The sequence below is a fragment of the Fundulus heteroclitus genome, chromosome 9 (assembly GCF_011125445.2).
Source record: "Fundulus heteroclitus isolate FHET01 chromosome 9, MU-UCD_Fhet_4.1, whole genome shotgun sequence".
In the NCBI taxonomy this organism is placed as follows: Eukaryota; Metazoa; Chordata; class Actinopteri; order Cyprinodontiformes; family Fundulidae; genus Fundulus; species Fundulus heteroclitus.
In genome coordinates, this window is record NC_046369.1 from 39,718,419 (window position 1) to 39,735,086 (window position 16,668).

At 38.4% G+C, this 16,668-nt stretch overlaps 1 protein-coding gene across 9 annotated transcripts in view; it reads right to left on the reverse strand.

The window, feature by feature from the left end:
• Positions 1-1,753: 1,753 nt before the first annotated feature.
• ect2 (epithelial cell transforming 2) overlaps positions 1,754-16,668 on the reverse strand; it is a 63,657-nt gene continuing 48,742 nt past the window's right edge. For 6 of the 9 annotated variants that reach the window (XM_036141624.1, XM_036141626.1, XM_036141627.1 and 3 more), the window contains 3 exons: positions 12,547-12,681; positions 6,972-7,501; positions 2,967-3,090 (listed from right to left, as the gene is read on the reverse strand). In XM_036141624.1, the coding sequence (XP_035997517.1) occupies positions 6,998-7,501; positions 12,547-12,681 (639 nt within the window). In that variant the 3' untranslated portion in view covers positions 2,967-3,090; positions 6,972-6,997. Of the gene's footprint in view, positions 3,091-6,971; positions 7,502-12,546; positions 12,684-16,668 lie in introns of those variants that run through there. The other 3 variants (XM_036141629.1, XM_036141628.1, XR_004931730.1) reach the window with 2 other exon arrangements.

Below are 16,668 nucleotides of genomic sequence, written 5' to 3' on the forward strand. Positions count from 1 at the left end.
GTCCCCAGGAGGAGCACTCTCCAGTACCCACTCCAAGGACTCCAAAAAGGGTGGGTAATTTGAAGTGCTGTTTGGCACATAAGCACTAACAGTCAGAACCCGTCCCCCCACATGTATGCAGAGGGAGGCCACACTCTCATTCACTGGGGTAAACCCCAACGTACAGGCACCAAGATGAGGGGCAACAAGTATGCCCACTCCAGCTCGACGCCTATCACCAGGGGCAACTCCAGAGCGGAAGAATGTCCAACCCCTCTCAAGGAGACTGGTTCCAGAGCCAGAGCCATGCGTCGAGGTGAGTCCAAAATCTCTAGTCAGAACCTCTCAAGCTTGCGCACTAGCTCTGGCTAGCTCTTGCGCACTAGCTCTGGCTAGCTCTTGCGCACTAGCTCTGGCTAGCTCTTGCGCACTAGCTCTGGCTAGCTCTTGCGCACTAGCTCTGGCTAGCTCTTGCGCACTAGCTCTGGCTAGCTCTTGCGCACTAGCTCTGGCTAGCTCTTGCGCACTAGCTCTGGCTAGCTCTTGCGCACTAGCTCTGGCTAGCTCTTGCGCACTAGCTCTGGCTAGCTCTTGCGCACTAGCTCTGGCTAGCTCTTGCGCACTAGCTCTGGCTAGCTCTTGCGCACTAGCTCTGGCTAGCTCTTGCGCACTAGCTCTGGCTAGCTCTTGCGCACTAGCTCTGGCTAGCTCTTGCGCACTAGCTCTGGCTAGCTCTTGCGCCACTAGCTCTGGCTAGCTCTTGCGCACTAGCTCTGGCTAGCTCTTGCGCACTAGCTCTGGCTAGCTCTTGCGCACTAGCTCTGGCTAGCTCTTGCGCACTAGCTCTGGCTAGCTCTTGCGCACTAGCTCTGGCTAGCTCTTGCGCACTAGCTCTGGCTAGCTCTTGCGCACTAGCTCTGGCTAGCTCTTGCGCACTAGCTCTGGCTAGCTCTTGCGCACTAGCTCTGGCTAGCTCTTGCGCACTAGCTCTGGCTAGCTCTTGCGCACTAGCTCTGGCTAGCTCTTGCGCACTAGCTCTGGCTCCTTCCCACGTCCCAAGAACCAGCTACTGCAGCCGAGGATCGGAACACAAAGGTCCCCACCCTCAACCGCCATCTATTTCACAACGCACCCAACCAGTTTGGCCCCTCCTACAGGTGGTGAACGTATTGGAAGGGAGACCCATGTCCCCTCTTCGGGCTGTGCCTGGCCGGGCTTGTCATAATTTGTCTTGGATGAACCTGGACACAGCACGCACACACAGAGCTGGTTTTGAGAGTTTATTGCAACAGGGGGTAGTGGATGATGAGAGCCAGAGTCAGTTTACCAGACAGAGTTGTAGGGTGCAGGAGGTAGCTGACGGGAATGGACCGGGGCAGCCAGAGCAGGATCTGGAGACGGACAGGAACTAGACAGGCGTGGTGTTCAGATGACTGAAGTTTTAACATTATTGAAAATTTTATCAATAGAACAAAACATTTTAAAGTGAAGAAAATCCTTCAAAACGGTTTGAAAAATGTTTCTGGAATAATGTTCCTTGGACAAAAATATATAACTGAATTATTTGGACACCAGAACAGAGGGCATGATTGACACGCACCAAATCAGAACCAATTATGCTTAGCCAACTTTGCCTAAATTAAACTTTACTGAATTTTAACAGTAATCATAGTATGGCTCAATGGACCCATCTGTTATGTTAAGATCAACTAAACGTTTCTGCTTTATAAACCAACTTTTTACCATGTGTATTCATAATTCCAGCACACAAACATTTAAAAACCCTTTTCCAGCAAGGAAGAGGGGAAAGATTTATTTCCACACCAGTGATTCTCCATATATAGTCAGCACACCCTCAACAAGTTACCAATATTTCTTTTCATGGCCTGGTTACAAAAGACATACACAAAATGGAATAAGCCATGTTTAAGTGCATTTAATATGGAGATAAAGTAACTAATGACAAATTAAACAGTAAAAAGAAATGACAGACAAAATTGAACTTAAGATAAATAGCAAGAAAAAGATTGGCCACAGTCAAATTACTGATAAGAAATATGTACACTGGTATAACAACCCTTTCCATGCATTCCACTGCAGATGATAATAGTCACACATGGAAGAAGAGTAATATGCTTTATTCTTCCCAATACCGTGAAGTGTTAATATAGCTTTATAAAAGCTGTAAACTACAATAAGTTTACAAGAAGAAGATAGGCGAAATAAAACAGCTTTAAAGATAAAAACACATTTCCCCCACTAAAAATAAAATGTCAGTTAATAGACGTTTGTCACAAAAAAAAAGGTACTTTAAAATGTCAGTGAGAGGAACTTTGACTAAACTTTGTAATGCTAAATAGAAAAGCATCATCTTTGAAATTAATATTACATTAGCAAACTAAAATGATCAGATTCCAGAGACATCCAGTGACAGGTCCTGAACAAATATGTACTCCTGTGTTACAGTTATTGTCAACACGTCACTAAACGAAGCAAATGATGCTAGCAATGGAGGATATCCAACAAGAAACCGACCAGATAAACAGAGGTGGTCCGTGTTAATGTAGGGCATCAGTAAAAAGTAACAAAAAGAGTCTCCTTCATTTCTTTTTTAATTGTGCAGTTACCTTACCAGTCTTTGCTGTCCCTCACCGGCAGCCCTCTGCATGACAAAACACCATAACAGCTTGAAGTTATTGCAAGCCACATCGATGGGCTATGCTTCAAAATCGTCATCAGGATGATGAACAACTGTTTTTATGTTCTCCTCCTATTTTGCTCCCGACAACACTGAAAACGGGACAATTCTGATACTGGCAAATAGCAGTATGTCCCTACCGCCAAGTTTGCCTCCAAAACACTATCAAATGCCATTTCCTGAACGCGAAAGACCATTTAGAGCTTCAGATTGGGCAACATGGAAAGGTTGGCCCTGCATCAATGCTGGATTTAACTATATAGGCAAAGTTCTTAGAGTTTATCTTGCTGGTAGACGAAGTTGGTTTAAAATCCTGCAAAACATCAGAAGAGGTGGGTGGTTGACCGGGTGAATGTGTGGTACTTCCTCTCAAACATAGTTGGCAGATTGATCATGGAGGGAGAGTGGTGAGCCTGCAAACAGAGGAAAAGTCAAATGAATAGGAACACATTCATAAAACAAGTTTAAAAAATCTTTTTCCTGTATTTGCTGTTAAAAGATGTAGAGTAGCAAAATGTGTTACATGTAAAGAATGAGTCCACAGAAACAAAAAAAAAAAAAAACAGTTCATGCCTGGAGATTTCTTCAGAATAATACAGATACTATTAGCTATTGTTCGTCATGGTATTAATATGAGTGTGCTGCTCATGTGGCCTCTGTCAGTGTTAGTTGTCAAACAATGGACCAGCAAACAGGAGACAAGAAGCAACACAGAGGAGAAGGAAACAACTAGTTCTTTAACTCACCTGGCATTACATCAACTAAACAACTTACAAAAACAAAGCTCAATTACCCAAGTTCCTTTACATTTATCAAGTGTCAAAATTCCATACTTTTTTAGACAGTCAGGCTGCAATCTGAACGCGAAAAAAAAAAAAAAGAAAAGAAAACAGACAAGAAGAACAGACTGACAGGAAAACAAAATTAACTGAAAACTTTCCTAAAGCCGGGCGTACACTGTACGAGTTTTTCAGTCGTGGTACTTATCTACATCTCAAACTGTGCGACGGAACCGCAGGGTTTAAAAAGTTCACCACTCACGATCTGTGCGGCGCGACGCTCGGACGAGACCGGACTGCTCACACTGTACGTCGTGTCCCCTCTGGGACCGCTCGCTGTGGTGGCAGAGGCAGGCGAGCGGCGGTAGGTGACAGGGACCCAGAGCAGGGGTTCGAGCCCAGCTCTGGCGAGGCCCGCAGGAGGCACCGGGCGTCGGGGGAACGGAGGGGAGAGAGAGGAGAGACGAGACGCATCGGCGGCCGCGCGGCACGGCAGAGGACGGAGGAGTGCCGAAACAGGCGGCCAGCGCGTTGCGCGGACCGCGGAGGAGTGCCGAAACAGGCGGCCAGCGCGTTGCGGACCGCGGAGGAGTGCCGAAACAGGCGGCCAGCGCGTTGCGGACCGCGGAAGAGTGCAGAAACAGGCGGCCAGCACGTTCCGGACCGCGGAGGAGTGCCGAAACAGGCGGCCAGCGCGTTGCGCGGACCTGACGGCTCGCCCTCCCCAACACCGGCCGGAGGTTGCTTCAGGGACGCCCGCTTCCCTCCCTCCGCTGGCGGGGACGGAGAGGAGGGGAGGGCGCCCCCTCGTAGCTCTGCTTGAACAGCAGGATGCGCTCACGAAAACCTCACGACAGCCGACTGAATTTCAAACATGTTTTCACCGATCGTCCGATTCCTGATCGGGAGGTAGTCGTGAGAAGCCAGTCCCCCCTCCTCCCCCCCTCTACGATCAAGCTGAAATTCGGCCCGATTCAAAAAATGCTCGCACGACTGAAGAATCGGCCCGAAAAGGGGAAAAACGCGGACAGGGGGGGACAGAGAGAGATACACAGAGATACACAGAGATAGACACACACAGAGAGAGAGACAGAGAGAGAGAGAGACACAGAGACAGAGAGACACAGAGAGACCACAGAGAGAGACAGAGAGAGAGAGACACAGAGAGACAGAGAGAGAGAGAGACACAGAGAGACAGAGAGAGCGAGAGACACAGAGAGAGAGACAGAGAGATGAGACAGAGAGAGAATACACATATAGACACACAGATATAACAGTACATATATATACCACATATATATATATATATACATATATATATACATATATACATATATATATACATATATATATACATATATATATATATACATATACATATATACATATACATATACATATATATACATATATACATATACATATACATATATATACATATATACATATACATACATATATACATATACATATATATATACACACACACACACATACATATATATATATATATATATATATATATATATATATATATATATATATATGTATGTATGTATGTGTGTGTGTGTGTGTATCTATATCTATCTATATCTCTATATTATATATCCTATCGTATCTCTCTCTATCTCTATATATATATATATATATATATATATATATATATATATATATATATATATAAACATAAACAACATGTGTTTGTAAAAGCTTGAGTATTCACTGATGTTAATAAATTATAAATCTGGCAAATTCATACATTATTTCCAGCTGCTAAATGGCAACAATATTTAAAGTACTGTTCAGCATTCATCTGTTTGTTATACGTGTGCTTATGCAACTCACTGTGTGCGGCATATAGCAACATTCTGTGTTGACTGTTCAGTTATGACAAACAGCATTAAAATGTGACATCCTTGTTCAGTCCTTAAATTTTAAATACTCACATTTTTATGCAGAGAAATTGTAGAAGTACTTGGACATTCTACTTCATCCTCAGTGCTAAGATCAATGAAGTCCTTCACTAAAAAAAATAAATGTGGAGTTGTGGTCCACTCAATCCCGACAAACACAGAGGTTTCATCAGTATTAGAGTACTGGGTTTGAAAATCTGATGTCTAGACATTGTGATCAATATTAGAATCTATGTTTGCATGCTAGTTAACAGTTATGAATAAACCACAAACCAACCTACTTTTTTAAACATTCCTACAAAAGGTTTTGACAAAACAGTCAGGAAAAACGCCTCAGGAGAGGTTTACTGAACTGTTAGTGTTAGGAATGACGCGGCCTGGGATTCTCATAAAGATCATGTTAAGAATATTAGGGAATTATGGTATTAACATCAAATTTCAAAAGAAAATAAAAATCGTTCAACATGGCATATTTATTTTTACTTAGCAAAGGAGAATAATAATTCCTACCACAACTAAAATATTATAACATTATTACAAGAATAATTTCTCCATTGAGTGGGATTGTTGTGGTTCTAACAATGTTATCCATTTATTCAGAGTCATTTTGATATGCAGATTTATGTAAGATTATACAACTGACAAACAAGATTCACAAAACTAACAGACTAAATCGTTATCTTCCCAGTTTAGCCCAGGCTTAGGTATAGCAGCGCTACAGACAGCCCCTCCCCTGCAGTTATTTAATATAACAAATAACATCCAGCAGAGGCCAAAAGCTACAGCACACACTTGTTTTGCCTGTAAGGCAGATGAGCAGGAAAAGTTATAGGATGTTGTCAGGTCACCAGACTGTGCCAAAGAGTGGTGGCTACAAAGTAAAGTAGCTCCACAAACCTTAAAAACCCTTATGGGAAAACGTTTCTACAACAGTGAAGCACTATTTTGTCTGCTGTTTTACTACACAAGGTTTTTATATTGCCAACTGACTTGCCAACTACTCATTGGTTTAACAGTAATTAGCAAAATAAAGATATTTGTCCCATTATTTGTATCTTTATTAATATATAGAAAATACTGAATGATATGTGCTAAAAGTCTTCTATTTAATCCACACAGCATGGTCTTGAAGAGCTTTGTTTCCATCATGTTGGAAAGATGCTGGGAAGCTTAAAATCTGATCGATTTTAAGCTTGTCCTAAACCTTTTTCTGATTAGATTCAATCACATGTTTTTGTATACAGCCAACTTTTACCAACCACATTGTGATCATTAACACCACCACCAGTTAGAGGCCCAGATAGATTGACTGGATACTTCCAAATCAACTCTTAAAATCCTCGCCCCACCTCTGCATCTATGAAAGTTTTCACGCACTTCTTGAAAACATCCACTGATAATGTTATTTGCTCAGGGATCCTTATACGGAATTCCTATTGCAGCTGGGTCTAAGCTTCTAAGGAGTTGATTTGGGTCTAAAACTTCACCAGTGTCATTTGTTTATTTAATGTCAAATGTAGAGCACACCACATTGAGTGAAGTTAAATTCTACTTTAGAAGAACCCTCAGAAGAAACCAAGACAACAGTTAAGCTTTGCTCACATGGGACTCCAGGACTCAGCGCTGGTTTAGATCAGAGTCTCTCTGCGACTGGTCAGTACAGCACTGTATCGCTCCTCTTGAGGATCCCTGCATGACTCAGACAAGATTCTGTTTTTTATGCTAACAGACTGAGGAGCCGGGGCTCTTTGCTGAAACTTTCCTGAGGTAAGAGGTCTGGAGATATCCTGGACAGGCTTCAGGTGGATATTTTTAGGCTGAATGAAGCTATGAACAGGTTGTGTTACAGTAGGTTTCTGCGGACTGGGTGGGGTTGAAATGGGTGGCATCACTGGGGCAGGATGAGAGGTGGACTTGTATTCCAGGATGTACGTACTGTATTTGAGGTCAGGGCCTTTGGTGGATTCTGATACGGTGCTGGAGGACGGTCTTTTTGGTGGGGTACAGGGGGTACGAATACACACAGGGATTCTGGTTTTGACAGGGGGGTGGTCCAGAGAGTTAGACCGCTGGACTACCGTACTGTTTTTGGCAGATTCATTCAGACAGAAGGTGGATGCAGAACGAGGCATCTGAAGCACACGACAGAAGGGAAGACACATGGAGCATACAGTGTGATATAAAAACAACAAAATATAATATATTAGCAATGATCAAACAAGTCCAACAAAATATTAAAACTGTAAAATACAAACATCTTTAAACAGTTTTAGTCTATAGCTTGTCAACATACCACCCAAACGAGTTCGCCTTTGCACGAATGAAGCCTTAGAGGTTGGTCTTTACTAGATTTAGTGAAAAAATACACACAATTTTCTGAATATTCTGCTGCCTAGATGGTCTGAGTTGAGCTCTCTAAGAAAAGTGAACAGGTGTATCTACAAAAGTTGCCTGTGAGTGCATTTTAGCAGTTCAGATGGGTGCCAGAGAATCGGTTTTCCAATAATATTCCAGGCAACACACTGCCTCTATTGACAGAGGCAGTCTGCATCCTGAATCATTTATGTACATTCTCCTAATGTAAAATATGTTATACATTCAGACAACCAAGTGTCACTTTTATTTTACCAGATAGTGTTTGAGAACCAGTTCTCCTGTACACAAATAACCTGGCCAATATGGCACAAGACAGATAAAACGTGCCTACTATCAATGAGCTTTTGCTCCCATAATGTTTAAACAGCTTCATTGCTCAAATGTGACAAATCTTTGAAAGGCTTGTCCTCTGTAGTTTAGGGCCTTCCCACAACAGCTCTAGTTATGTCATAATCTATCAATGCACCTTAAAAGCAAAACAAAGGTTTCATTTAGGCCCTGGGGTCCGTTCTTCGTACGTTGCTTAAAACATCCAAGATCAAATGAGACATCCAAGATGATTTCATCCGGCTAATCATGATCCGGCTAATTGGGTTCTTCGAACACACCTGTTGTTTATGATTAGTATGGCTGGATTGAGTTATCTGAGATAACTGCGCGTTCATGCATTTGTTTAAAAGGGGAAATGTATCGATAGTAGAAACAATGATCAGCAACGCTGCTATTGGCTGTTCAGCATGGCCAAAGAACGCCCACAGTTTTTCTCCCAAGCAGAACACGAGCTTTTAATGGAAGGTTATGCCGAATTTGAGTCATTAATTAAAACGACAGGTAACACCTCAAAGTCTGCTAAAGCCAGGAGAGAGGGCTGGCAAAAAATAGACAAACTACATGCGTAAATACTGTCCAAGGTAGATGTTTCTATCACTTTCTACAGTATGAATTTTTGCATTTTAATAATTTCATATTTATTTTGTTCTTTTATGTCAGAGCCTCCACGGGAGCCACTAGAACATGGGGAAAAAGTGAAGTACAAGAATATTCTACAAAATGGAAGCCTTTAAGTTTTAAACTGTATTTTAAAAAGCAACTTCCTCCTCTTTTTTAAAAGCCACTGTTGAATGATATGTTTGTCTGTTTATAACAGCCACCAATAAGAAGGCTGGGAAAAAATGGGTTATTTTTACATTTGTTGCATGAGGCATGTATCACCCTTTTGTTTTTTTTGTTGTTTTTTTTACAAAATGACACAGGGTGCCATCCGTTCCCTATATAAACGGCTTCTTCAACAAAAAATTTGTATTTTGACCTGAAAAAAAAAAAAAAACACACACAAATTGAACTCCACAATGTGAAAAAGAGAAACATTGCACTAGAGATCAAGTTGCTTCAAAAGGACCTTCAGAGAAAGTTCTAAAACACCATTTGTAGTATTGCTGACTTTACATAACTATCTCTTATTGCAGACAAAATATGACTTGCTGGCTTTTCTTTATAAATAATTGTTTAAATAAAATGACAGGAACTAAGCATTATTTGTTTCGTCCTTTATTAAACATTAAAAAATGGTGTTCCACAATTCTGTTCCGTCTTCTGCCACTAGGTGGTCCAAGTGCACTGGCTGGACAGACTTCCCTATCTCCTCCGCTTATACAGCTGCGATCTAATCCTGTTTACATGAAATAAGCCTGCTCGCGAGCACGCTTAATTTAGCGCACCTGTTGCTATGACAGCAAGTCCGGGATGAGTTTCGAAGAACCAAACGATCCAAGATCATGCCAAATCGTCAACAATGAAATCCTGCTAACTGAGTTAGCGACGTACGAAGAACGGGCCCCTGGTCTTGACAACATAGCAGGCACATCCATTCCTTTGACGCACAACTAAAGAAAATATATAACTGATAATACAAGAAAGCCTAAGAAAATACAAACACTTAAATAGCTTAATTTGAAACCCAAAGGACAATGACGTTCCTGAACATAAATACATGGTTAAATATATATTTTGTATTTCCTTTGAGTTTGTGAGAAAGTTTGTTTTTATGTTTTGCTTGTGAGCTGCAGAGGACTTTGCTGGTATTGCATCTTCTCAGACCCACACTGTTGTTCTGTCAGACCTGCTGAGGTTTGACCTTCATTCTTTCATGAAGCACAAACCTCATGGAACAGCTGCATGGACCCAGGTCATGGATCAAACCTTTGAATGTTGTATAATTTAGACAAAATCTCAATGTGCATACACTCTCAGATTGTGTTTAAATAGAGATTCAAAAAAAGCTTTCTGCTTTAGCAAAGAATCAACAACAGGAGAGGTTCCATTTTCAACCACCTGCTTTTTTTCAGCCCTTTGTTCAGAGTGAAACCCCTGACACCCATTCAAAAACCTTGGAGCTCACTCACAATAGTGAAAGCAACAGCAGTTGGGTCTATCCCTTTTCTGTTGAGCTGTCCAAATACAGAGATTTTATCTGCTTAGAGATGGTTCTGAAGGAGGGCCACATGACTGAGAAGCTACTGCTTTGAAACTTTCCCTATCAATACAATTCTGACAATACTTTCCACAGAAATAGCAACAGAAGAAAAACACTTCTGATGAGGTGAGTAACAGGCCCAGGAGGGACTTTTTCTTTTTCGTTTGGAGCATTGAAGCAATTTTGTAGATTTGAAACTCATGAAAAATGGGTGCCATGTTTTTTTTCTTTTGGAGCATCACTTGAATAAAGAAGAAAAATTCTGTGAATTGAAAAATCCAGTGAAAGATTTTGAAATAGTGTGTTCGGGGAAACCAATGAATTATCACTGCTGAGATATTCCGTTGTTGAAGGTGGAACTGTAGATGTCCAGCACACATCATCAACAAGGCGAATATCAGCAGGAAGAATAACTGTCTCACAGCTGACATGTAGTTTGATCCATGACCCTCTGTCTTCTTAGCAGTGCCTTTCTTAAAATGTGTCAACGGCAAATATTGTAAAAAAAGAAAAAAAAAAAGAAGCTACATTAGGAAGCTGGTTTTGGCAACAACAAAACATTGGCCCATGCGGTCTTGTTTTGGAATAGGTCGTCTCGTCGGAAAATGCGACTTTTCCTGTTCTTTGTCGGCGAGGATGGTGGAGTACGTATTACTTATGGGAACAGACAATAAGTGGCTCTTGCTGTCTGTAAAATACAACAACAGCTCGAGGTCTAGCTCTTGTTGAAAAGTGCAATAGACAGGAGAACAGATTCTGTTCGACGTAGGGCTGGACAATATAGAAAAAAAAGCTTATCGATAAAAAAAAATGTGCATATTGATCGATATCGATAATTATTGAAAATATTTAAAACCATATTTTATGTGCAGCTCTGCCTGGACATTTTATGATATTGCTAAAACAAACACAGAATTCCAATTAAATCTTTATATAACCAACTTTCTTAACCATAACAGAATTTTTTTTAAGAAAAATAACTTAAGAGATCTAAGTTATGTTATTAAATACTGACAAAGAATAAACTAGAGTGACCAGTAAAATGACCAAAATAAATATACCAAATAAATAAATAAAATAGCCTATTTAGGTGGGAATAGTACACTAGTTACTTCTCAGGTTTCATAATTGAGAGGCTGATGCAGGGCTGAGGTCCGAGGTTGTGGCGTGGAAAGACACAGATTGCAGCACATTTTGCACTGATTACTGGCAATAGTTGCACAATTTAGGGAGCGCTGTTAGAGAAAAACGTGCGTCCCGGAACTTTATATCGCGGACCAACAGTGGCGAGTAATTGTTTGAAGCCAGGTTTTTCAACTGCAGACAACAGCAGCATATCCATCACTATGAAGCATGTTACCGCATGCGTGATGTCCTTATGCCGCTTGGACCTTTTTCATTTTATCACAAAGAAGGGAGCCCAGTTTAGCTTGATATACCTGCTTTGTTTTGGAAGATGTTCCAGAAGATTCCAAAGAACATGACACGGAGCGGCGGCGGGGCTAACACAGCTCGCGCTGCTGCGGGTGTGAGCGGCTTACGTGATGAAACAAGTTGGTTGCGTTACCAGACTTTGTTTTTACCGGTTCCTTGCAAGTGTTACAAATCACTGTGGTTTATTTCTGTCAGGCTGGGGAACTAGTAAAGCCCCGTTTTGGGACCGTTTCCTCCGCCGCTCCTTGCTGCGACATATTCACATGTTTTGTGTTGTGGTTTGAGAGGGTGGCGCTTTGTGACGGCGTGCCTGGGTCCGCGATTACGATTGGTCGAGAGGAAGTAGTGACTGTAACATCAACTAATATGATAGGCTGAAAGGAAGGAAGGAAAACTGTCTATCGAACTTTTAATCAACCCTTTTTTTTCCTATTGCGCCACACATCTATCGATTGATATATATTGTTATTGAATTATCGTCCAGCCCTAGTTTGACGACTCAAAATCTACCGCTGACTTTAGAGAAAAGATAGCTCAGTGACGCTTATAAGCGGAGTATTGTATGCACTGCTTCTATTACACAGCCACTCACATGCGCAATAAGCAGCAGAGATGTCCGTAAATTTCAGAAAATCTCAGACTTTGTTTATCCTGTGTGAATGCGCCACACAAAAAGTTGAAGTAGGGGGATTATTTATTACATGAGGACCCTAGTTCAAACTAATCCTGTGCGAATAGGGCTAAAGTGACTGCTTTGCTCCAAATTAAGTCAATTTAAACATTACATCAGAACTTTATCCATATGTAAATAAATGACAAACCATGAGCAGAACTCACGCTAGTACTTCAGTATCAAGCTAATATTCTGTTTGATAGAATCATACAAATACTTACAGCCAACGTCGAGCTGTTGCAAAGCTGATTCTCACAGCTCAGCCTTTGGCTTTTCTCATCTGGCGTGGTGTTGGCCAAGAACGCCCTCTGGATCACACGTTTGGGGGTCTTAGTGAAAGAAAACGCCCTTGTTACCTAAGCAGAACAACAAAAGGTTAAATCTATGTTTTGAAGACAAGTCTTTGTTAGTTTTCCTAAAGGTAACATAGATCATTTTCCCATTTGAATTACATAGTGGTTAACTTTATCATCATAAAACCAACAAACTTGTAGGCAAGTTAATAGTCATGGTTCTACTTATAAAACGATTTTTTCAAGTTCAGTTTAATGAAGTTATGAGCGTAAGCCATTTAAGTAGGGCTGGGTTGATTCTTTGATTCTTTGAGTCACAATTTGATTCAATATCAACCCAATTTGATATTGATTTAAAAGTTTTGATATTGATTTATTTTGTACGCTGTTACATTTTGTCCATATGAACAGCAATAGTATACTAGTGCATATGTTAATATTTTTAATTAAATATAAACGGAGTACAAAAGTGAAAACATGACAGTTTATGTAAAAGTCAATTATTCTCCTTTCCTCTTAGAAAATGAACAATAACACAGCTGAAAATATAGCACTAGTGCAGTAATACTTTAAAAGCAAAAGTACTCAGTGCTGGACTGGGGAGAAAAAAAAAGACCTGGGAGTTAGAAACTGACCCATTTTCATCTACTGGGTTGAAATATTTATGAAAAACATAGGTATATATTAGTTACAGTATTAACTTGATGATTTTTTATTCTCAGATGACCAATACCATTATACAACAACATACTGTATACAGCTTTAAAGGTAAACTATAACAAATCCAGTTTCCTGCCTACAACAAAATAACATATACTTCACTTGAACCTAACAAAATAAAGAACTTATGAGTAACCTGAAACAGACTCTTTTCTGTAACAATATCTGTAATCTTATCACTCTCCAGCATTGTTAGTACATCTGGCTTAAGTTCATCTTTAGTGTAAACGTTTAAGCGAGAGGAGAGGTGGAGAAGGCGTTTGAGCTGTCGTTAAACAAGAGCGTGTTGCGTGACTACGGGGCAGAGCTAGGGCTGGGTACCAAATTCTGTACTTTTATAGGCACCAACATAATCCCATCTATAGTCCTGAGTATCGAGTCATGTAAAATCAAATGGTACCATGTTTCGATGCCTACATACTTCATTGTGACGGGGGTGGAAGAGGGGGCGATTATTCCATGCATGAACACAGCATGCAAGTCAGCTGCCGCTGGTCCAGTAAACAAAGCAAGCATGGTTGATAGAAAGCGGTCATAAGTATGGCTCCACTTTTCAAAAAGCAACACAAATTACGCTCGCTGCAATCTTTGTCAGGCAAAGAGGAAGGCCAGCGGCTGGAATACCTTTAATCTGAGGAAAACACCTGGTCACTGCTGCCAATTTAGCAACTTTCTCGCTATATTTAGTGACTTTTCAGACCCATTCAGCGACCTTGGTTCAAAAAAGTGACTACAGAAAAATCTAGTGATTTTATTCAGGGTTATTGGTGACTTCTTGTGAAAGTAACCATCCTTTTGGAGTGACTGTCCTGGGAAAGCAGCGAGTGCTGCTGTGAGTCCCTTCACACAAATACTGTCTCACAGGCAGCTGCCTCTTCCTGTAACTCGCCTGTAGTAAGAGCAAATACATACATACATATATATACACACACATATATATATATACATATATATACACACATATATATATAATATATATATATATATATATATATATATATATATATATATATATATATATATATATATACAGACATACATATATACATACATACATATATATACACACCATATATATATATACATATATATACACACACATATATATATATACATATATATACACACATATATATTATATATTATAGATATACACATATACATACATATACATACATTATACATATATACATACATAAATACATATATACATACATATATATTATATTACCTACAAACATACATCATATATATACATACATACATACATACAGAGATAATACAACATACATAACAGACATACATACATAATACAGACAGACATATAAGATAATACAACAACAAGACATAAATTAACAACATATATATATATATATAGATATATACATATAGATACATATATATATATATATACATATATATACATATATATATATATATATATATATATACATATATATACCTATATATACATATATTATATATACATATATATATATACATATATATATATACTATATATATACATATATATATACATATATATATACATATATATATTACATACACATACATATATATACATACATACATATATATATATCATACATACATATATATATATATACATACATACATATATATATACATACATACATATATACATACATACTAATATATATATAGAATACATACATATATAATATACATCCATATATATATACATACATACATATATATACATACATACATATATATATACATACATACATATATAGAGAGATAGAGACATACATATATATATATACATACATACATATATATATATATATACATATATATATATATATATATACATATATATATATATACATATATATTATACCTACAATACATATATCATATATATTATATACATAATATATAATATATTATATATATACATACAATATAAATATACTATATAAACATATATATACATACCATATAGATATACATTATATACATATCTTACATACATACATACATACATCTACCATACATACATATATACATACAATACATACATATACATACATACAACATACTATATAGACATACATATATATAAATAATTTCTACATACATACATACATATCTATACATACATACATACATATAGATACATCATACATACATACATATATATACATAAATATATATAACAACATATTATATACATACATATATACTATAGATATATATATATATAATATTATATATATATCTATCTTATATCTCTATATATATATATAGTCTCTCTCTAATATCTATATCATCTCTATATATATATATATATATATATATTAGGGCTGGGCAACGATTAAAATTTTTAATCGCGATTAATCGCCCTGATTAATCGCGATTAATCGCATTGTATTTACAAACTCCAAGAATGAATTCAAAAGTAGTGTAAAGAGCACTTTTATTTTAATGTTCTGCTGCCATATGAACAAAAGTGTTGTAACATTTGTAGCACTTATTTTATACTGGATATTTTCAACCCATCTATTGAATTTAGTGAACTAGTTGATCTTTTCTTCATAAGAGAACAGCAAGCACTGCAGCCAAAATATGGCCTTTTTTGACCTGCTGTATATTAGCCAGTCCCTAAGCTTGATGTATCATGAAACTGTTGACCTTTTGGGTTTTGTGTTTTTTTATTTTATTATTACAATTAAATAATAATAATAATAATAATAATAATAATAATAATAATAATAATAATAATAATAATAATAATAATGTTATGTTCAGTGTTTTTTCGCTAATCCACCTCTTATATATTTCAATCCTTATGTAATTTTGTCTGTGTTGTGTGCACCTGCCTGTTGCTTTAATCCTATAAATTTCCCCGTCGTGGGATAAAGGATAAGGATAAGGATTAGCTAATGTTATCTTATCTTAAATAACACTTTTTAATATATGTACTGGGTTATTTCAAGGTCTTAATTACATGTTATGTGTGGGCTCCAGTAACATCCATCCATCCATCCATCCATCCACTGATCTACCTGGATGTTCCCTGGAGGACTGAAACGCCTCAGTCAGAGACGTCTGTGGGTCTGTCGGGGCAATGAGAGAAGTTTCGTCTCCTCTCTCCGTTTCTGGGGCTCGACGTTTTCATGTTTTTTCACGTGCTTAGATAAATTTGTTGTGTTTCCACTGAAATGAACCGGCTTTTTACAAAACATACAGCTTGATTTCATTTACGGTATTAAAATAAAGCCAAACGGTGCTACTTCCCTTGTTCATGTTTTTTCGCTGCTGCGGTCTCTCTCAGCTGTTTGT